Source organism: Neoarius graeffei, chromosome 12, assembly GCF_027579695.1.
Source record: "Neoarius graeffei isolate fNeoGra1 chromosome 12, fNeoGra1.pri, whole genome shotgun sequence".
Lineage (NCBI taxonomy): Eukaryota > Metazoa > Chordata > Actinopteri > Siluriformes > Ariidae > Neoarius > Neoarius graeffei.
In genome coordinates, this window is record NC_083580.1 from 39,773,645 (window position 1) to 39,795,667 (window position 22,023).

At 45.6% G+C, this 22,023-nt stretch overlaps 1 protein-coding gene across 8 annotated transcripts in view; it reads left to right on the plus strand.

Moving 5' to 3' along the window:
- The window catches only part of clint1b (clathrin interactor 1b), a 132,077-nt gene that overhangs the window by 63,306 nt on the left and 46,748 nt on the right, over positions 1–22,023 (plus strand). For 7 of the 8 annotated variants that reach the window (XM_060935881.1, XM_060935877.1, XM_060935879.1 and 4 more), the window contains 3 exons: positions 17,209–17,313; positions 17,599–17,695; positions 19,464–19,572. In XM_060935881.1, the coding sequence (XP_060791864.1) occupies positions 17,222–17,313; positions 17,599–17,695; positions 19,464–19,572 (298 nt within the window). In that variant the 5' untranslated portion in view covers positions 17,209–17,221. Of the gene's footprint in view, positions 1–17,208; positions 17,314–17,598; positions 17,696–18,228; positions 18,744–19,463; positions 19,573–22,023 lie in introns of those variants that run through there. The other variant, XM_060935878.1, reaches the window with a different exon arrangement.

The window sequence follows — 22,023 nt, forward strand, 5'->3', positions numbered from 1 at the left end:
AAAAAGAAAAAACCGGAAAAAGAAAAAAAAACGGAAAAAGGAAAGCGAAAGTGAAAAGTACAAAAATGAAAGCGACAGTATAATAAAAATGAAGACGATACTGGAAATTTATTTATAGAAAAAAAGTTAAAAAAGGATTAGTAATTAACGCCGGCACTCGCGGGAAAAAGGACTCGGCGCGAACAACTCAGGAAACAGGAAGTGCGTAATAGGAAGTGCGTAACCCCAGGATTATAGAGCTGGTCCAGTGTTCCATGACCAGGACGAAAACCGCATTGTTCCTCCTGGATCCGAGGTTCGACTATTGACCGAATTCTCCTCTCCAGTACCCTGGAGTAAACCTTCCCTGGGAGGCTGAGAAGTGTGATTCCCCTATAATTGGAACACACTCTCCGTTCCCCTTTCTTCAAAAGAGGGACCACCAACCCAGTCTGCCACTCCAGAGGCCCTGTCCCCGACCGCCACGCGATGTTGCAGAGGTGTGTCAACCAAGACAGCCCCACAACATCCAGAGACTTGAGATACTCAGGGCGGATCTCATCCACCCCCGGTGCCTTGCCACGGAGGAGCTTGCAAACCACCTCAGTGACTTCGGCTTGGGTAATGGACGAGTCCACCTCTGAGTCATCAGCCTCAGTCTCCTCAATGGAAGACATGACAATGGGATTGAGGAGATCCTCAAAGTATTCCTTCCACCCCCCGACAATGTCCCCAGTCAAGGTCAACAGCTCCCCACCCGCACTGTAAACAGTGTTGGCAGAGTACTGCTTCCCCCTCCTGAGGTGCCGGATGGTTTGCAAGAATTTCTTTGAGGCCGACTGATAGTCCTTCTCCATGGCCTCCCCGAACTCCTCCCAGTTCCGAGTTTTTGCCTCCGCAACTGCCCGAGCTGCGGCACACCTGGCCTGCCGATACCCATCAGCTGCCTCAGGAGTCCCAGAGGTCAACATGGCCTGATAGGACTCCTTCTTCAGCTTGATGGCATCCCTTACTTCTGGTGTCCACCACCGGGTTTGGGGATTGCCGCCACGACAGGCACCAGAGACCTTGCGGCCACAGCTCCGAACAGCTGCATCTACAATGGAGGTAGAGAACATGGTCCACTCAGACTCAGTGTCCCCCGCCTCCCTCAGAAGCTGGGAAAAGCTCTCCTGGAGGTGGGAGTTAAAGACCCCCCCGACAGAGTGCTCGGCCAGACATTCCCAGCAGACCCTCACCATACGTTTGGGCCTGCCAGGTCTGTCTGGCTTCTTCCTCCGCCAGCGGATCCAACTCACCACCAGGTGGTGATCAGTTGACAGCTCAGCCCCTCTCTTCACCCGAGTGTCCAAGACATAGGGCCGGAGATCAGATGAAACAACAACAAAGTCGATCATCGACCTCCGACTTAAGGTGTCGTGGTGCCATGTGCACTTATGGACACCCCTATGCTCGAACATGGTGTTCGTTATGGACAAACCGTGACTAGCACAGAAGTCCAATAACAAAACACCACTCGGGTTCAGATTGGGGAGGCCGTTCCTCCCAACCACGCCCCTCCAGGTGTCACCGTCATCGCCCACATGAGCATTGAAGTCCCCCAGTAGAACAATGGAGTCCCCAGTCTGAGCACCTCTCAGTACCTCTCCCAGGGACTCCAAGAAGGCCGGATACTCTATACTGCTATTCGGCCCGTAGGCACAAACAACAGCAAGAGCCCTCTCCCCAATCCGAAGGCGCAGAGAGGCAACCCTCTCATTCGCTGGGGTAAACTCCAACACATGGCGGCTGAGCTGAGGAGCTATAAGCAAGCCCACACCAGCCCGCCGCTGCTCACCATGGGCGACTCCAGAGAAATGGAGAGTCCAGCCCCTCTCAAGGAGCTGGGTTCCAGAGCCCAAGCTGTGCGTGGAGGTGAGCCCGACTATCTCTAGCCGGTACCTCTCAACCTCCCGCACAAGCTCAGGCTCTTTTCCCCCCCCAGCGAAGTGACATTCCATGTCCCAACAGCTATCCGCTGTGTCCGGGGATCAGGTCGTCGAGGCCCCTGCTTTTGACTGCCGCCCAATCCACACTGCACCGGCCCCCTACGGCTACCTCTGCGGGCGGTGAACCCACAGGAGGTCGGGCCCACGTCACCACTTCGGGCTGAGCCCGGCCGGGCCCCATGGGCAAAGGCCCGGCTACCAGGTGCTCGCATACGAGCCCCAACCCCGGGCCTGGCTCCAGGGTGTGGCCCTGGCTGCGCCATACCGGGCGACGTCACGGTCCTTGATTGATTCTCCATAAGGGTTTTGGTGAACTGCTCTTGGTCTGGCCTGTCACCTCGGACCTGTCTGCCTTGGGAGACCCTGACGGGGTGTAATGCCCCGACAACATATCTCCTAGGATCATTCAAGCACACAAACCCCTCCACCACAATAAGGTGGCAGTTCTAGGAGGGGCAGTTGGCAAAATGTACAGAAACAGCTTTCGGCATAGATGTCATTCTAAGCCAGTGGAGCAAATTGGTGATACGCTGATGCAACCCACCGTCGCCATGTGCCACCTGCCTTACAGGGTTCAGTGCTCCTGAGTTGTTCTGAGTTTTACATGATTTTATGTTTTTACCTGTTAATCTGTTTTTAAATTTGGGTAATTTGTGAAATATTTAAATACTGGTATATTAAGTATGTAGATTGTGTGCTGTTGCTGCTGTTCACAGAATTTGTTCCTCTTGGCATAAATGTTTTTGTTCTGTACAGATTAGATTAGATTAGATTAGATTAGATTCACTTTATTCATCCCACATCGGGGAAATTCACGTGTTACAGTAGCAAGAAAATGTCATACAGATAAATAAAACTGAAATAAAAATTAGACAAACGAAAGATTAAATACAGAGGGCTATTTGCATTATCTATTGTGAAAAAGTATAGAAGAATTGCCTTATTGAGAGGCTTGGAAAAATTGCACATTACAGGTAGACTGTGTGTATATACACACACACAAATTATATATATATATATATATATATATATATATATATATATATATATATATAATTTAAGTATGCATAAAAATAGTTTAAGGCCTGTATTATTGCACATAATAATTGCATCGATGAGAGATGGTAGTAGTGGTGAAGTAGTGCAAATATAACGACAAACAGGTTATTGGTGCTACATTACAAGTTGTGGGTGTTTATACAATCTGACAGCAGCAGGTATGAATGACCTGCGGTATCTCTCCTTTTTACACCGTGGGTGTAGCAGTCTACTACTAAAAGAGCTGCTTAAAGCCCCCACAGCCACATGTAGGGGGTGAGAGGGGTTATCCATGATTGATATCAGCTTGGCTAACATCCTCCTCTCACCCACCACCTCAATGGAGTCCAGAGGACAGTCCAAGACTGAGCCAGCCCTTCTGGCCAGTTTATTAAGTTTCTTCCTGTCGCTCTCTGAACTTCCACAGCCCCAGCAGACCACAACGTAGAAAACTGCTGATGCTACCACAGAGTCATAAAAAGTCCTAAGCAGTGTCCTGCACACACCAAAAGACCTCAGTCTTCTCAAGAGGTGGAGACGACTTTGGCCCTTCTTGTACAGGACATCTGTGTTGTTAGTCCAGTCCAGTTTGTTGTTGAGGTGAACACCCAGGTATTTGTACTCCTCCACGATCTCAATGTCCAAACCCTGGATGTTCACTGGTGCAATTTGAGGAACCGTCCTTCTGAAATCGATCACCACCTCCTTTGTCTTGCTGGTGTTGATGCGCAGGTGGTTCAGTTCGCACCAGGCGACAAAGTTGGCGATGACCTCTCTGTACTCTAGATCGTCCCCCTCTGACACACGTCCAACGATGGCTGTATCATCTGAGAACTTCTGGAGGTGGCAGCTGTCCGTGTTGTAGCTGAAGTCAGATGTGTAAAGAGGAAAGGAGAGGGCACTGTACCCTGTGGAGCCCCTGTGCTGCAGACTACCACATCAGACACACAGTCGCGGAGCCTCACATACTGCGGCCTGTTAATGAGGTAGTCGATGATCCATGCAGCCAGGTGGCAGTCGACACCAGCTCCCTCCAGCTTCCCCCTAAGCAGTGATGGCTGGATTGTGTTGAAAGCACTGGAGAAGTCAAAGAACATGATTCTCACATTGCGTCCACTGCCCTCCAGGTGCAAAAGTGACCAGTGTAGCAGGTAAATAACAGCGTCCTCCACACCAATGCCCGGTCGATATGCGAACTGCAGGGGGTCCATCTCGCTGTTCACCAGGTGTCGGAGGTGGGAGAGAACAATCCTCTCCATGATCTTCATTAGGTGAGATGTTAAAGCTACTGGCCGAAAGTGATTGAGCTCCCTGGGGTGCGCAGTCTTGGGAACTGGAACTACACATGATGTATTCCACAGAAGTGGAACTTTCTCCAGACTGAGGCTCAGGTTGAAAATGTACAGAAGAATCCCACAGAGCTGATCTGCACAGTCCTTAAGCAGTCTGGAGTTGATACCATCAGGGCCAGCAGCTTTCCTCGTCTTGATCCTCCTCAGCTCCTTCAAAACCTGATCAGCTGTTATGGAGAGGTGAGGGGTGTAGCCGAGGTGTGAGTCCTGTCGAGTGAGGTTGGGGGTGGAGTGTGTGGATTGGTCTGGCAGGGAGCGGAGGGGGGTGATGTGGTGTGAGGAGGGAGCTGTTGGTGTCTGAGGTATTATGGGGGGGGGTGGAGTGATATCACAGACAGGTCAGGACTATGGTGAGTGGGGGAGGGTGGGATGGCACAGTCAAATCTGTTGAAAAAGAGATTCAACTCATTTGCCCAGTCCTGGCCCCCAGATACAGGGCCCCTCCCACTGTCCTTTTATGTGGCCAGAGATGGTTGTCAGGCCTCTCCATACCTCTCTGGTGTTGCTTCCCTTGAGGTGCTCCTCCAGCTTCCTCCTGTAGCTGTCCTTGCCTCTCCTTATCCCCCTTTTCAGCTCCCTCTGCACTCTCCTCATCTCTTCCTTGTTGCCAGATTTAAAAACCCTCTTCTCGTTTAATAGGGCTTTTAGTTCAGAGGTCACCCAGGGTTTATTGTTGGGAAAACACTGTACCTTCCTGACTGGCTGTGACAGAGGGCTCTGTCTAGCTCCTCTTCAAGTCTGTTTTCCCTATCCCAGTTAGTTACTACAGCAGGGGTGCACACCTGACTTTAGTAGCAACACGCACCACACACAAATACAATTAAACTCGCATCTTTTTCCCTACTGCGGTAAAATCATAACTCCTAAACATATACTTACTTATTTGAGCTGTCTAGGTAATGTTGGTTGTGTCTTGTGTTTGGTTTGTTTTTTCTGTCTTGTTCGTCTTTTACATGGGGTTTTAGTCCGGTCGGCGTTTGTTTGGGGAGGGTTTGAATGGCTTGCGCGCCGCCATGACAGGCCAACCCGAGCAGCAATAACAGAGGGCTAATTCAGTAGCGTCAGGGCTGCGCAATGCAGCATGGATATGGGCAAAACCAAGTTTTGAGGGGTGTTTTGCAAACTAATAAAATAATAATGTTTGTGGGGAATGAACTGTTGTAAAATGGATGCTATGCAGGGTATTGTTGATAAGCCATTTGATGGCTGTGTTATTCATGTTTGAAAATGTTTACTTGTGGTAATTTATTTTTAAAACTGTGTAATGGTATGACCTGGGGGAGGGGCTGAGAGTATAAAATGTTCACCCTGATCATTTTGTGAGAGTGTGAAGGAGAAGCAACAGAGTACTAGCTCAGGTAACTAATTGTAATGTAGATTGTGGCTGTAGTTGTTGGATGTAATTTAACTGAACTGAGTTGCTTTAGAATATTTTTGTTTGATTTGTTACATTAAGTATTTTTTTTCTTTAGTGTTTTTTTTTTTTAGTACATTTTGCTAATTCTCACCTTTGCACTGTTGGACTATTTGGGAGCACTTTGTAAAATAAACACCTTGCACTAAAGTGCTGCTGTGGCGGAGCCAGTTTATTTATGAGTAGACTTACACCTGAGCTGTGCTACTCTGTGACATATGGTGTCAGAAGTGGGATTGACCAGCCACAGAAAGTGCATCTGAAAGACCCAAAATGGTGGATGAGAAGGGCGATGAGTGGGCGGATGCCTCTGAGGAACAGTTGGAGCAGACGCAACCAGATGTACGGCCAAAGATGACGGCTAGCACACCAGCAGACCAACACGCCAAAGCCCAAGCACGGTTCCACACAGAAGCAGCAGCTACAGCGACAGCACCTGAGACAGACAGGGCTATGGGAGAAGTAGCAGGCCTGCTGAGGGATTTCCTGACCACCCAGCAGCGACGTGAGGAGCGGGTCTTGGCAGAATTCCGTGGCCTAGCTACACACTTCATCCAAGGGCAAGCAGGAGGACAACAGCCACACCACACAGCCCCGGCAGTATCAACAACGGCGTCTGAGAGTCCACGGATGGGCCTCCCCACACCAACCCCCTGTCGACGTCCAGCGGCCTGAGAGACATCGGCAGATGCTTTTGATGAGCTATGGCAAGTTCCTGCTCTTCAATTCACCCAGGGTCCTGCTTCTCAGCCATCCCGCCCAGAGAGGGTTGTGCGTAAGGAGCCCAAGATGCCTGTTTATCAGCAAGGGGAAGACATTGAAGATTACCTACTGCGGTTTGAGCGCATGGCCAGAACCTGGGCTTGGCCGGAGCAAGACTGGGCGTGTCGCCTGGTGCCACTATTGACTGGGAAGGCGCTTGCTGCATACACAGCCATGGATGAGGAGTGTTCCAACACATACAAGTACCTGCGAGAGGCCCTGCTGGAGAAGTTTGATATTGCACCGGAGACGTATCGTCAGCGCTTCAGAGCGTCCACGACACCACCTGGAGAGAGACCCCTACTGAGACCTATAACCGCCTGAAGGGCCTCTATCGTCGCTGGATATGACCTGAGCAGCATTCCAAGGAGGACATCGCAGAGATGATTATTCTGGAACAGCTGATCCAAGTCTTACCGTACGACATCAGAACCTGGGTCAGAGAGCATGAGCCAAAGGATGGGCAAGTGGCTGCAAAACTTGCCATGCAGTACTTGAATGCGCATCGGAGGGGTAATCAGTGACCTCAAGCACCACTACGATCTCAAGCAACACCACCATCTCAAGCACGGCCTCAAGCATCTACGTGGGACAGTAGAGGTACCGCGGGTGGGGCTGTAAGATGGGACAATGTGCAGAATAGATTTCAGGAGTTAGTCTGTTTTTACTGTCAGCAACTGGGTCATAAAGCTGTTGTATGTCCTATGAGAAAGCCAAAGCTGAATGGATTCTGTTATGTACCAAGGGAGGGGGACTGTCTTTGTGGGGATGCTGATGGTGATGAACTGAAATGTGAACTTTTTTTGAATGGTCAAGCTGTGCAAACACTGCTTGATACTGGAAGCTCTGTGACTCTTGTTAACAAATGTGTTGTTTCTGCTGATAATCTGAACTATGAAAAGAAAATGGTTGTGCAATGCGTACATGGTGATAAGAAAGAATACCCAACAATGGAGGTCATAGTAACTGTAAATGCACAAATGTTTTTGATTAATGCTGGAGTGGTGGAGGGTTTACCAACTGACATGGTGTTAGGCAGGGACTTAGCAGTGTGGTCTGATCTCGTGACTGCCCCTAAGGGTGAAACTGCAGATGTGCATCTGTCTTGTCCAGTGTTTACAAGATCCCAAACTCGGGGAGGACTGGAGCCCCTACCAGACTTGTGTGGTAGTCTATGCCAGGGCGGGTCCAAAGCCCCCAGAAAGATGCATAGACAACGGCGTCTAGAGAAGCATCTGGGTAAACCGGTGGTCAAACCGGAAGTAGGTGGGCTGGAAGCTGAGGGGTTGTGGGAGGTACCAGAGAACATTGGGGCCTTGCAAACTGCAGATGTGTCTTTGAAACCTTTATTTGACAAAGTAAATGGGAAAGAGGGTGCTCACAAAGGGGTAGATGGGGAAAAAGTGTTGGTGGAAAATGGTATTTTGTACATTGAGGAGGATAATGTCAAACGCCTAGTCATACCAACAACATGCCGACCGTTAGTGCTTCATCTCGCACACACACTTCCCTGGGCAGGTCATTTAGCTCTATAAAAAAACTACCTTAGGTTAGGTGCACGGTTCTACTGGCCCTCTATGTATGCCGACGTGCGTGCATATTGTGCATCCTGTCCTGTGTGTCAGAAAACAGGTGCTGTGAGGAGAGCTGACAGAGTCCCTCTGCATCCACTACCCGTGATCGCCACCCCCTTCCAATGGATAGCTATGGTTATATTGGGACCACTTGAGAAGAGCACCTCTGGGTACAGGTTCATCCTTGTCATATGCGATTATGCAACTCGCTATCCAGAGGCCTTCCCACTTCGATCAATCACCACGCCGAAGGTCGTCAGCGCCCTGGTCCAGCTGTTCTCCCGGGTCGGATTCCCGAAGGAAATCCTTACCAACCAGGGGACAAACTTCACATCGAGACTGATGCAGCAGCTCCACTGGCAACTGGGTATCAAAGCCCTCCGGACCAGTCCCTACTATCCACAGATGGACGGGCTCGTGGAGAGATTCAACCACACCCTCAAGAACATGCTGAGGAAGTTCGTCTCAGATACCGGCAAAGATTGGGATCGATGGCTACCCTTCCTCCTGTTTGCATACAGAGAGGTGCCTCAGGCATCCACAGGGTTCTCCCCATTTGAGCTGGTGTATGGCTGGCAGGTTCAGGGCCCATTGGACCTGCTGAAGAGAGCCTGGGAGAAATCACCTGATGCTTCATCAGAAGTAGGAATTGTGCAGTACGTGCTGCGAATGAGGGATCGCCTGAACCAGTACAGAGAATCTGAGAAAGGCACAGAAGGCCCAAAAGCTCTGGTATGACCAGTATGCCAGACACCATGAGTACAAGCCGGGTCAGAAGCTCCTGTTGCTGCTTCTTACCAGTACCAGCAAGCTCCTTGTGAAATGGCAAGGCCCTTATGTCATCACCAAGAGAATGGGTCCAGTTACCTACGAAGTACATCATCCTGACAAGGGCAAGACTAAACAGGTGTACCATGTGAACTTGATGAAGGAGTGGAAGGAGATGAAGACATGAAATAAAAGCAGAGACGGAGGTGGACAGAAAGGAGGTGAAGGAGGTGACGGCAGAGGTGGACAGAACGGAAGCCAAGGTTGATGATGGTGCGGAGGGTGGAGGCAGATAGAGAGGATGAAGATGATGTGCAGACCTGGCGGCAGCAGCAGAGAGAGGCAGAACAAACCCTTGATCATTTGAAGAATGACCTACAGAGGGATCTGCTGAAGGTCCTTGACCTCTTCCCAGCTTTGTTCCAGCCTAGACCGGGCCGCACTGGAGTGTTGGAGCACAGAATACATTTAAAAGACCCTACTCCAATTCGGCAAAGGCCTTACAGGGTGCCGGAGACCCTGGTGTCTGGACTGAGGGAAGAAATTCAAACCATGCAGGAGCTGGGGGTCATTGAGCCGTCAACAAGCGAATGGAGCAGTTCATTTTTGTAGTTGTCCCAAAAAGGGATGGGTCCCTGAGGATATGCATGGACTTTAGGAAGCTCAACACAGTGTCACAGTTCGATGCCTATCCAATGCCCCGAATAGATGACCTGCTAGAAAAGATTGGTCGTGCCAGGTACATCACAACGCTAGACCTTTGCAAAGGTTACTGGCAGGTGCCACTGGAGGAGAAGTCCAGGGAGTGTACAGCATTCAGAACACCTGTAGGGCTCTTACGGTAAACTGGATTGCCCTTCGGGCTGCATGGAGCTCCAGCAACTTTCCAACGACTTATGGACAGAGTCCTACAGGGGTGTGATGACTGCTGTGCTGCCTATTTGGACGACGTGGTCATCTTTAGCCAGACCTGGGCAGAACATTTGCCATCACTTGCAGAGGGTTCTCTACCGTATCCAAGAGGCAGGACTGACCCTGAATGTCCAGAAGTGCGAGTGGGCCAAGGCTGAAACCAAGTACCTGGGATACCTTGTTGGCAATGGGGAGGTTCGGCCACAAGTGGACAAGGTGGAGGCCATTAAGAACAGTTCACGTCCCCGCACCAGAAAACAGGTCAGGTCTTTCCTGGGTCTTGTTGGGTGGTATCGGCATTTCATACCCAATTTTTCCCCCATCGCCGCACCCCTAACTGACCTTACAAGCAAAGCCGCCAAGAATCCAGTTGAGTGGACGGAAGAGTGTGAGCGAGCGTTCACTACCCTGAAGACATGTCTGTGTTCCTCTCCTGTTCTGCAAAGTGCCGACTTCACTCAGCGATTTCTTGTGCAGGTTGATGCCTTATCTGTGGGGATTGGGGCAGTCCTGGCACAAGGGAAGCCAGGGGAAGAAAGACCAGTCCTCTATCTCAGCCGGAAGATGCTGCCCAGGGAACAAAGGTACTCCACCATTGAAAAAGAATGCCTTGCAATTAAATGGGCACTGGATAGCCTTCGTTATTATCTGCTAGGAAGAGAGTTTGGTCTGGATACTGACCATCGGGCCCTGACGTGGATACAGACCATGAAGGACCATAATGCCAGAGTGACAAGATGGTATCTGGCATTACAGCCCTATAGATTCCAGATCCGTCATAAAGCGGGAAAACAAAATCTGATGGCTGACTACCTGTCCAGATTGCCGATGCTCTGCAATCTAGGAGAAGGGGGAGGTAATGTGACAGAGGGCTCTGTCTAGCTCCTCTTCAAGTCTGTTTTCCCTATCCCAGTTAGTTACTACAGCAGGGGTGCACACCTGACTTTTAGGGCTGGGTTCAAAAGATCGATCCACGATCCGATATCGATTCACGTTCAAAAAATACGAGATCGATTCAAAAATGTGTGGATCGATCTCTTCCAGGTGGCTATAGGCACTATTTTCTCGACTGCGCAAGGACCTCTATAAAAAGCGGGTGCCGGCAAATGAAACCGAAACTTAAGAACGCGAGATGGCTGAAGCTGCACAGCTAAAATCACCGCCTGGCCTGAAAGCTGATGTATGGCTTTACTTTGGATTCAAACGTTACGAGGACAGAGACGAAGTCGACAGAACAAAAGCAGTGTGCAAACTGTGCCACATAGAGGTAAAATATAGTGGCAATACAACCAATCTCCGCAACCACTTATCCAGGCACCACGCCAACACAGTTTCAGCTAAACTTGCGGCGAATCAAACTGCACTGGAGAAGGCATTTGGTGTTAAATTACATGCACAAACACATATGGGGCTGTTCCTGTCAATAGGGACAGGTTTTTTTTTTGTTTGTTTGTTTGTTTTTTGTTTTTTTTTTGTTTTTTTACACTTTAAAGTGACAATCCAGCAATATCTAAGTAAATCGATATCGAATCGGATCGTGACCTTATGAATCGAATCGATCCAGGAAATCTGGATCGATTCCCAGCTCTACTGACTTTAGTAGCAACACACAACACACGCAAATACAATTAAACTCGTGTCTTTTTCCCTACCACGGTAAAATCATAACTCCTTAAACTAAACATATACTTACTTATTTGAGCTGTCTCGGTAATGTTGGTTGTGTCTTGTGTTTGGTTTGTTTTTTCTGTCTTGTTCGTCTTTTCCGTGGGGTTTTAGTCCAGTCGGCGTTTGTTTGGGGAGGGTTTGAATGGCTTGCGCGCCGCCATGACAGGCCAACCCGAGCAGCAATAACAGAGGGCTAATTCAGTAGCGTCAGGGCTGCGCAATGCAGCATGGGTATGGGCAAAACCAAGTTTTGAGGGGTGTTTTGCAAGCTAATAAAATAATAATGTTTGTGGGGAATGAACTGTTGTAAAATGGATGCTTATGCAGGGTATTGTTGATAAGCCATTTGATGGCTGTGCTATTCATGTTTGAAAATGTTTACTTGTGGCAATTTATTTTTAAAACTGTGTAATGGTATGACCTGGGGGAGGGGCTGAGAGTATAAAATGTTCACCCTGATCATTCTGTGAGAGTGTGAAGGAGAAGCAACAGAGTACTAGCTCAGGTAACTAAGGCCCACTTTACACGGTGACGGTCTGAAACAAAAATGCAAAAGTCCGTTTTCGTCCTCACTTTTTTCCGCGTCTACACTACCGTTTTCAAGGAGGAAATCTGCGTCTATACAGTGACGCATAAATGTGTGGAATTCAATTGGATGTGCATGCCAAGCCGCTAGGTGGTGCTGTGAAAGACCTCCGCTATGTCTGCACGCATGCGCAACATCTTCCGTCTTGTCTGATCTGCGCCGCGAAAACTTTGACTACTCTGGCTATGGTAAGTAAGAAAGTAAGTAAAAAAGTAAGAGCATACTATACCCGCCTCTGTTCATTAACGGTATATGTGCAGATTCGGTATAGATGTTCGAAGGACTCCTGGACGTTTATTAAAGCTGCCAGAGCAGCTTGAAGGTCCATTGGATCGATGTAATCAGACATGCTCTTACTTTTTTACTTACTTTCTTACTTCCTGGGCTGGCATGTACAGTATATGACATATGTATGACGTAAACGCGTACCCGACGTGAGCAGATCCGAGCAGAGTTTCGCGTATTGGGTAGTTTAGACAGATATGCAACGGGGGCTGTTTTTAACTTATCCACTCTGGAAGGCGTTTTCAATTTTTTCCGTTTTTCAGCCTCGGAAACGCCGTCCCCGTGTAGACGAAAGGCACTTCTGATAAAATATTTAGTCGTTTTTACCCAACAGCATCCTCGTGTAAACGGGCCCTAATTGTAATGCAGATTGTGGCTGTAGTTGTTGGATGTAATTTAACTGAACTGAGTTGCTTTGGAATATTTTTGTTTGATTTGTTACATTAAGAAATTTTTTTTTTCTTTAGTGTTAGGTTTTTTTTAGTACATTTTGCTAATTCTCACCTTTGCACTGTTGGACTACTTGGGAGCACTTTGTAAAATAAACACCTTGCACTAAAGTGCTGCTGTGGCGGAGCCAGTTTATTTATGAGTGGACCTACACCTGAGCTGTGCTACTCTGTGACACTGGCACAGTGTTTTCAACACAGAAATTAATGTAATCCGTGATGCAGGTTGTCAGGCTATCAATGTCATCCCCGCGAAGTTCACACAACACATCCCAGTCCGTGGTGTCAAAGCAGTCCCTCAGTGCCATGCTGGTCTCCTCAGACCAGCTCCTTACATACCTCTTGGTGGGTGGTTGTTTATTCACCATAGGTATGTATGTAGGGGACAAGTGAACCAGATTGTGGTCAGAACGACCCAGCGGGGGGAGGGGGGATGAGCTATATGCATCCTTGGTGTTCACATACATTAAATCCAAAGTTCTATTGTCTCTGGTGTGGCATTTCACATACTGAGTGAAGGTTGGGAGAGTGGAGGACAGGGAAGCATGATTGAAGTCACCGGAGATTAATAACAGGGACTGGGGGTGCGATGTCTGAAGCTTTGACACTGTAGTGTGTAAGAGCTCACAGGCTGCAGCAGCATCGGCCGCTGGGGGGATGTACACAGTTATCGCGATAATGTGCGAGAATTCCCTCGGGAGGTAATATGGCCGAATGCTAACCGCTAGCAGTTCAATGTTTTTACTGCAATACTGCTCCTTTACCCTGATGTGCCCCGGGTTACACCATCTGTCATTCACAAACATCGCTATACCCCCTCCTTTCCTCTTACCGCTCTCCTTGGCTTTCCTGTCCGCTCTCACGAGTTGAAATCTGTCCAGAGTGACGTGTGAGTCAGGTGAGAGTTCATTCAGCCAAGTCTCTGTGAAGCACATAAGGCTACACTCCCGGTACTCCCTCTGCAGCCTGGTTAGCGCCGTTAGCTCATCCATCTTATTAGGGAGAGATCTTACGTTTCCCATGATGACAGATGGTATGCATGGTTTATACCGTCTTTTCTTCTCCCGGCACTTCAATCCAGCTCTGCATCCCCTTCTCCTTCTCCTTAGTTCTGCGGGGATCACCGGTCTTTCCACGGGGAGTACCTTGGTGTTGCGCAGTGCTAACAGCTGCTCCCGAGTGTAAACAATGGAGCCGTGGCTAAAAGGGTCCTCTGATGCCGATTTAAGTAGCCCCAGAAAGAAAAAGAGAAAAATACAAATGCACAGTCTCGTGAGTAGTACATCCCTAGATGCACACTTCCGACTGAGAGTAGTGCAGAAAGAAACACGAAAAAAGTACAAAAACATACCAAAATACAAACGTGCTCGGAGCTACTGCAACTAGCTGCCACTCTTGCTGCGCCATCTTGGAAAAAAAAAATTCACACACCACAGTGTTCCAGGACACTTTGACCTGTTGCTAGATTAGAGACGACGATTTTCTGCTTCATAATTCAGGATCTTTCCTTTTCAGTTTTACTAAATTCCATTTCAACACCGGTTTCAGGTTTTCCTGTATGACACACAAATTTTAAGGACTTAGGACTGCTTTAAAACACTGTGTCTGTGTGGTAGATATAAAACAAAGAAATACACTTGTAAATTACATTTTGATTTATATTTGTAAAGTTTAATAAATGTTGAATTCATAAAAATGATCAAAATTCCCGTAGGTCTTTCGATTCAGTTCCCTGAACACATGATGTTTTAAGCGTCACCTGTCTTGACCCATTGCCGGCATCCATACTGCTGCTAGTGCTAGGCCTAGTCTTGAACTTGGATTCTTTGTATCATTGGTGTTTCTGACTTTTCACTGAGTCTTTTATCGTGTCAGGGTGCACATAATCTATCGAATGTTGACAGTATTTGCAAAATAAAATACTGTTGTCTTCATATAGTTCATCGGGAAATTGAGTCACTCTTGATAATGCATTTACTGTCCGTATAGGTGCTGATCGTTTCACATGTTTAAATGCTGCTCCGGTCGCCATTTTTGTTCACTTTGGCATGGCAACATAAATACCAGTCTCTGTATGAGAGCAGCAAAGCTATTGGCTCGGACACCTGGCTTGGGCATCCAGTTCAGATACCAAACAGCCAATAGGCACATGTGATTTATGCATGTTATGGGCGAGCCTCGGCAATACCCCAACGAAGTTAAAGGTGAAGTCCGACACCATAATGGCTTATTTGATACAAAATATTTAGTTTTAATTTGTGCAAACTAACTTTTTGGACATTGTCTCATACTGGATTCCGTGTTTTCTGTCCGTTTATCACAATCGCGGAAAACCGTCGTCTCTATGCTAGATGCTACACACCAACACGTGCACTGTGATTGTTTGATGTTCTGTGCTTTGCTTTATCATTGTATCCTTCTAGTTGGCTGGATTAAGATAATTCTCATGAATCCTCATGGAAAGTTTATTCTCCATGTTTGTATGAACACACATATTGTAATATTAGTGTTCAGTTCAGATAATCCTATTAATAATAATTAAAAAAAAAAAGTTTTCTGGTTGCCCTTCTCCCCATATACGCCTCATGAGTGGAAGGTTCATTTAAAGTGCTGATGACACGTTTTTGACATCTTTGGCGATGTTTTATAACATAAAAAGTAATTCCCGATGATCCATATATTAATTCACGAAGGCGCCTATTTTACAAGTTATGATGATAAGCGCGGCTATTTGGGCAAATTTGACGGGGCTGCAGCACCCAGGAGACGGAGGAGGAGGAGGAGCTATATGACGTCAGCGAAAGAACCTTCCTCCTAACTTACCAGTTTGTTGTTGATGCGACAGGTGTTCAGTTTATCATTATTAATATTTTATTATACATTATTATACATTATTTTATATATATATATATATATATATATATATATATATATATATATATATATATAGTTATTATGCCTTTGCGTTGTGTTGCCGGCTTTTGCTCCAAAACCCACAAGGATGGGGTAAGTTTATTCAAGTTTCCCAGAGATCCCGAGCTGCATGTGAAGTGGGTGAAGCAAGTCAGGCGCACTCGTGACAAGTGGGAGCCCTCACCAACATCCGTCCTGTGCTCTGAACACTTCGATTTGGATTGTTTTGACACCCTTCCCAGCTTAAAAGAATCTCTTGGGTGTTCAGTTCAGCACAAACGTGTGTTACTACCATCAGCAGTGCCTACACAGTGTTGCCAGATTGGGAGGTTTCCCGCCCAGTTGGGCGGTTTCAAGTGCATTTTAGTGGGTTTTGAACATATTTTGGGCTGGAAAACGTCAGCAGTATCTGGCAACAGATACTGCTGACGTTTTCCAGCCCAAAATATGTTCAAAACCCACCAAAATGCACTTGAAACCGCTCAACTGGGCGGGAAACCTCCCAATCTGGCAACACTGCCAGTATTCCGGAGGGGGTCTACTAGTAGCTATGCCAGATCCAAAGACAGTCCTCCTGTCAGAACATGTGTTGTGAAATGACATAAGATAAAGGTATGTAGAGCTATAGATTCTACATGATAATCATAAATGTAATCATAAAGTCAGTGTGATATCAGTCATGTATTTGCTTGTGAAAGCTTGCGGCTTTCATGTAACTGCCGCCTAGCAACGAGAGGCAAAGGGTAAAGAGGGTAAACTATCATAGATTCTATTCGGAAGAGATCAACACAATTCTAGACTCCCAGAAGAGGAAGAGCTAGCACTAGAGAGTTCACCGGTGTTTTCATGCGCCATTTCCATCGAGTAGAACCAGAGTAGAACAGCCAGTGAACCGCAGCATGTTCTTCCGCTGACGTCACAACATGGCCGCGAGCCACGGACCCAGTTTTCTTGCGCTGTGCAATTAAAAGTTGGATATTTGCGTAACAACAGCTTCTTTTCACGTAATTATAACAGAAATCTAACATGTTTGCCATGTTGTATAGTTTATTTAAGAAATTGCATAGAGTCATGTTCGTGTCATCAGCCCTTTAAAGCTGTTAAAACTATACATGCTAAAACTATAATGAATTTCCTAGTTACACAGTTGTACTTTGTGACTACATAGGACACAGAGGAGCAAGTTATTTATAATCATGCTATCTGTTATCACCCAAATGAGCATGGGTTCCCTTTTGAGTCTAGGTCCTCTCAAGGTTTCTTCCTCATGTCGTCTGAGGGAGTTTTTCCCTTGTCACTATCACCACAGGCTTGCTCATCCGGGATAAATAAATTTAGTAGGGATATAATTAGCTCATATGTTTAAAGTCTTTAAATTTTCTGTAAAGCTGCTTTACGACAATGTCCATTGTTAAAAGCGCTATACAAATAAATTTGACTTAATTCACACAATTGGATTAACTGAATTCACATGATGTAAACTCCAAATGTTTTCCTGTTGTCTCCCCCCCCCCCCCCAGTACCAATGTGGTGATGAACTATTCAGAAATAGAGTCCAAGGTTCGAGAAGCCACCAATGATGACCCTTGGGGCCCCTCTGGTCAGCTAATGGGTGAGATAGCCAAGTAAGTGCTGGATGCCAACTTGCACGTTTAATTACCCTTTCAGGCTTGGCCTTGCTAAAAATGATCGCTTTGGGATTTACTGAACAGATCGGACATCAACTGATGAAATCCTTGACCTCTGTCTTTGCTTCGACTTAGCCACTTAATCTAGTAGCTTACTTATTGCTTTCTTGTTTTGTCTGGATTTCCATAGAATATTTCAGATTTTGATGTGTTGGCGTGTTCACACCCAAAACTTTGGTGAGCTTACAAGTGTGTTCATGTTTGTGCAAAAATATTATACAGATCCACATTTATGTATGAGCAGTTCCCTGAGGTGATGAACATGCTGTGGACCAGAATGCTGAAAGACAACAAAAAGAACTGGAGAAGAGTTTACAAGGTACATTGTCCTTTCCACTTGTCTCTCAGTGTCAGTAGCCCAGTGTGTAGAGTAATATTATAATGTTTACTCTTCCCTCTAGTTGTAGAAGAAATACAATTAGCTTAAAGGATATACGCAGAGCCATGGCCTCACTTTCATTTATAAATGCCTTGAGACCTCAAGAATGGCACAGGAATAGTTTTAAGCACTAACAATAAATCTAATATAGTAATTTTTACTATTTAAAGTGATTTATATAGGTAGCGGTCTGAGTGAATAACCTTGACATCCGTAACGTCACAACAGGAAGTCTATCGGTCTCATCACCATTTCTGCTATACTAAAACACAGAGCTAACTGCAACTCCGATCCTCCATTTTGAGCTAATTTATTGCCATTCCACATAGATGTGTTTTTGGCCGGTGCAGCAACATGACAGAAGGTGGATTTATGTTGCATTCATGGCTCAAGAATGTTCAAACTGCAAAGATTTGGACACGTTTTGCGAGAAGTTCATGGGTACATTGGGCGCCTATTAAGTGGTCTCTCCTCTGCTCTGCACATTTTACTGAAGACTCGTACGAGACCTCTGATCTGTTGAGGAGTGTTGGCTATAAGCCTGTATTGAAAGAGGGTGCAGTCCCAACAATTAAAGAAAAAAAACAAGAAAGGAAATGTTTTTTTTTTTAAATAAAGTGAGTTCAGTTGCACCAGACCTCCTGGAGCATGAGCTGAGGGTTGTTGCTAAAACCTGGGACAAAATGGGACAGGACATATTGCTCAGGCAGTGGCCTCCCCACAGTTGTTGCTAAAACCGGTAACATCCCATTCTGTCCCAGGTTTTAGTAATTGCCTGAGCCTAGCAGTAATGGCGGAATACACAGTATGGAGAGAGAGAGAGAGAGCGAGTGGACCAGTCGTCTTATTTCTAAACTGGATATTGCTGCCATCTCGCGCTTACATGGAAGAAGTGAATGAATGGAGAACTGAACGAACAACTGAAAGTCAGATTGTTTTGAAACAATCGGCCACAGGGTCGGCCTTCAAGAAGCGAGAACACAGACGGGTAAGCTCCAACTCTCGTTTGAATAAAAAAAAAAACAGCAAAAACAGCATGTTTACCTGCATTTAGATTAATACATGTAACTTGTATTGTGTGTTTAAGTTACTGGTATAAGATTATTTAATTTGCTTCAGAATGTGATTGTCTCAGTTCATCTGATTTATTTAATTAGCCTTTTATGTTTTATCAGTGAAAATGCATGCATGTACATGTATGTTGCATAAGTTATAACACCTATCCTGTTTTAATGAGAGTCAACCCACAATCAATGAAGTCAAATCAGTTTTAGTTGAGCAAGTTGGTAACGGTATTTCTTACTTTCACCATAAATGTTTATTTATATGACTTTGGTCTATAGCTGTAAAAGGCCTCGGCCTTAAAAAGGGTTCCCACAGTGATGTCACGGACTCAGGCATGGCTAGCTCAGCAGGGCAGCTCGAATGCCAACTTTGCAGTCGATTTTTAACACTCAATATTTTTTTTTTATTCCCATTTATGCAGCATACAAGAGTCAAGGATGGAGATCCTATCCACTCAGAAATTTATTTAAAAATAAAGGCTCTGCGTATCTGCTTTAAACATGTAATCAAGTAGTACTGTAAATATTGTTTTTCATTGATGGATATTTAGATTATTAATTGCAAATCATTATTCATTGTAATTAAATGCTATTTAGAAAGTTATTGCTGATTCACACATTCTTCAACCTGTTCATCTGGTCAGGCCTTACTACTACTTGCGTACCTCATCAGAAACGGATCAGAACGAGTGGTTACGAGTGCCAGAGAACATATCTATGACCTGCGCTCTCTGGAAAATTATCATTTTGTAGGTGAGTTGAGTTTTAGAATGTTGCATGACAGAAATGCGTTTGTTGTGTTGTGTGGACATTACGAGTTCGAATCCTGACAATGCCACAGCCATCTGTGACTGTGAGCAAAATTGGACATGCTATGTGGGTGGGAAGGATGGTATATACACTCTGTCCTCTGTCAATCACTGCAACACTGGCCACATTTTCATGTATGTCAGAAAGGGCAGATAGCATTTTCCTCCAAGTGTATTACTCTGCCTTGCCCAGCATGAACAGATGAAAAAATGCAGTTGGAAAGCTTCACATGTCTCAGAGGAAGCATGTGTCAGACTTCACCTTCCCTGATTGGTAGCTGTAGTATGATTGGGGAGACTTGGGTGGTTGGTGGGAATTGGCAGGTAACCAGTGAGAGAAATTGGGGAGGGACCACAAGAATTGTTGCATATAGCTCGGGGAAACTCTGAGATATATAGATAGTAAGCATGCAATGATGTATCTTGTGACAAATTGCAATACAAATTTGATTATTCAAATTGTTTAAATTAAAAAAAAAATGAATCCCGATTATTATCAGGCTGTCATCTTAGTTTGTCCTAGCTGGAATTGCATTGTTTAGATAGCAGAGGTTGCAATAACATACAATAGAGGGAATACATCTGACTTCACCCAAAGCAGAAGTAACAAAGCACTAATGCGCCACACGAAAATAAAATCTCAGATGGGAAAAGTCTGTTGTGTGATTGTACAAATGGATTTAAAAAGAAATCAGAGCTCTCCCTTTACAGATTGCTTAAAGCCAAAGAAAAGGGAAGCAAAATGCAGATGGTAGTTTTTTGCTTAAAGGAACAGTCCACCGTACTTCCATAATGAAATATGCTCTTATCTGAATTGAGACGAGCTGCTCCGTACCTCTCCGAGCTTTGCGCGACCTCCCAGTCAGTCAGACGCGCTGTCACTCCTGTTACAGTAGCAATGTAGCTAGGCTCAGCATGGCCAATGGTATTTTTTGGGGCTGTAGTTAGATGCGACCAAACTCTTCCGCGTTTTTCCTGTTTACATAGGTTTATATGACCAGTGACATGAAACAAGTTCAGTTACACAAATTGAAACGTAGCGATTTTCTATGCTATGGAAAGTCCGCACTATAATGACAGGCGTACTAACACCTTCTGCGCGCTTCGACAGCGCATTGACAATTGCCCCAAAAAATACCATTGGCCATGCTGAGCCTAGCTACATTACTACTGTAACAGGAGTGACCGCGCGTCTGACTGACTGGGAGGTCGCGCAAAGCTCGAAGAGGTACGGAGCAGCTCGTCTCAATTCAGATAAGAGCATATTTCATTATGGAAGTATGGTGGACTGTTCCTTTAAGCCTGACTACAGCTTTCACAAATGTTCATACATTTGTTATTAAGAACAGTCTTTATTAATGTTTTTCATTTTTAATAAAAATAGTATTTTAGTTAATAGGCTATTATATTTTACTCCAACTTTTACAAATGTGTAAATAATTACTGTTGTTTAAGAAAATGAAAAGGTTTTTTTTTTTTCATTTTATTAAATGAAAGGAATATCTACGTAGGTAACGAATAGAAAAATATGTACTTAACTCTCTGGGGTCAAGCACTTCGCCGGCAGGGGTCGAGAGCTTCGCCGGCGAAGCTCGGCAGGTTTAGAATGAGTCGGTCATGTATTTAGATAAATATTTGAGTTTTTATCATACAAGCTTGATAAACATATTGACAAACTCATTTTACACTTCCCTATGTGCCCACTGCCAAATAATTTTTTTTTTTAAAATATAGTCGCTAGTGGTGATAAAAGGCCCTTGCACTCAAGGCCTATTGTTTTTGCCATGGTTTTTTATTTATTTATTTTCTCCATGCACCAACTCATCTGCCATAGTGAGGACAATGTTCCTTCCAAAGCTCATGAACATCGAATGAGCTGTGTGGCAACCATAGCAATACGTTTTCAAATAGGGGGCACTATGTAGCTCATGAGGCCAACCTATGCTAACTTACAATATCATCTCAAAAGATATCCCAGAACAAATGTCAGAGGAAGGTTCCATGCATTTTTAGCCATCATAAGCCCCTCAAAACAGCGCGGGAAAATGTCAATATCCACATTCCATCCAACATTGGTTGCCATTATGTCCTCGTTTGAGCTATCCACTATTCCTTTGCATTTTATCATCCTATATGTCTAAAGTTTGTACCTACCAACTTTCAAGGAAAACCGATGAACTGCCAAGAAGTGCGAAAGAGTATGTTTAAAAAATAAATAAAATAAAGGTTAAAACATCACAGGTTCCAAAATGGCTGACTTCCTGTTAGGTGGAGCTAATGCAAACCAATGGGAAATACGTGTGCCTTAGTGAGGACAATGTTCCCTCCAGAACGCATGAACATCACATGACCTGTGTGGCAACCAAAGCAAAAAGTTTTGAAATAGAGGGCGCTA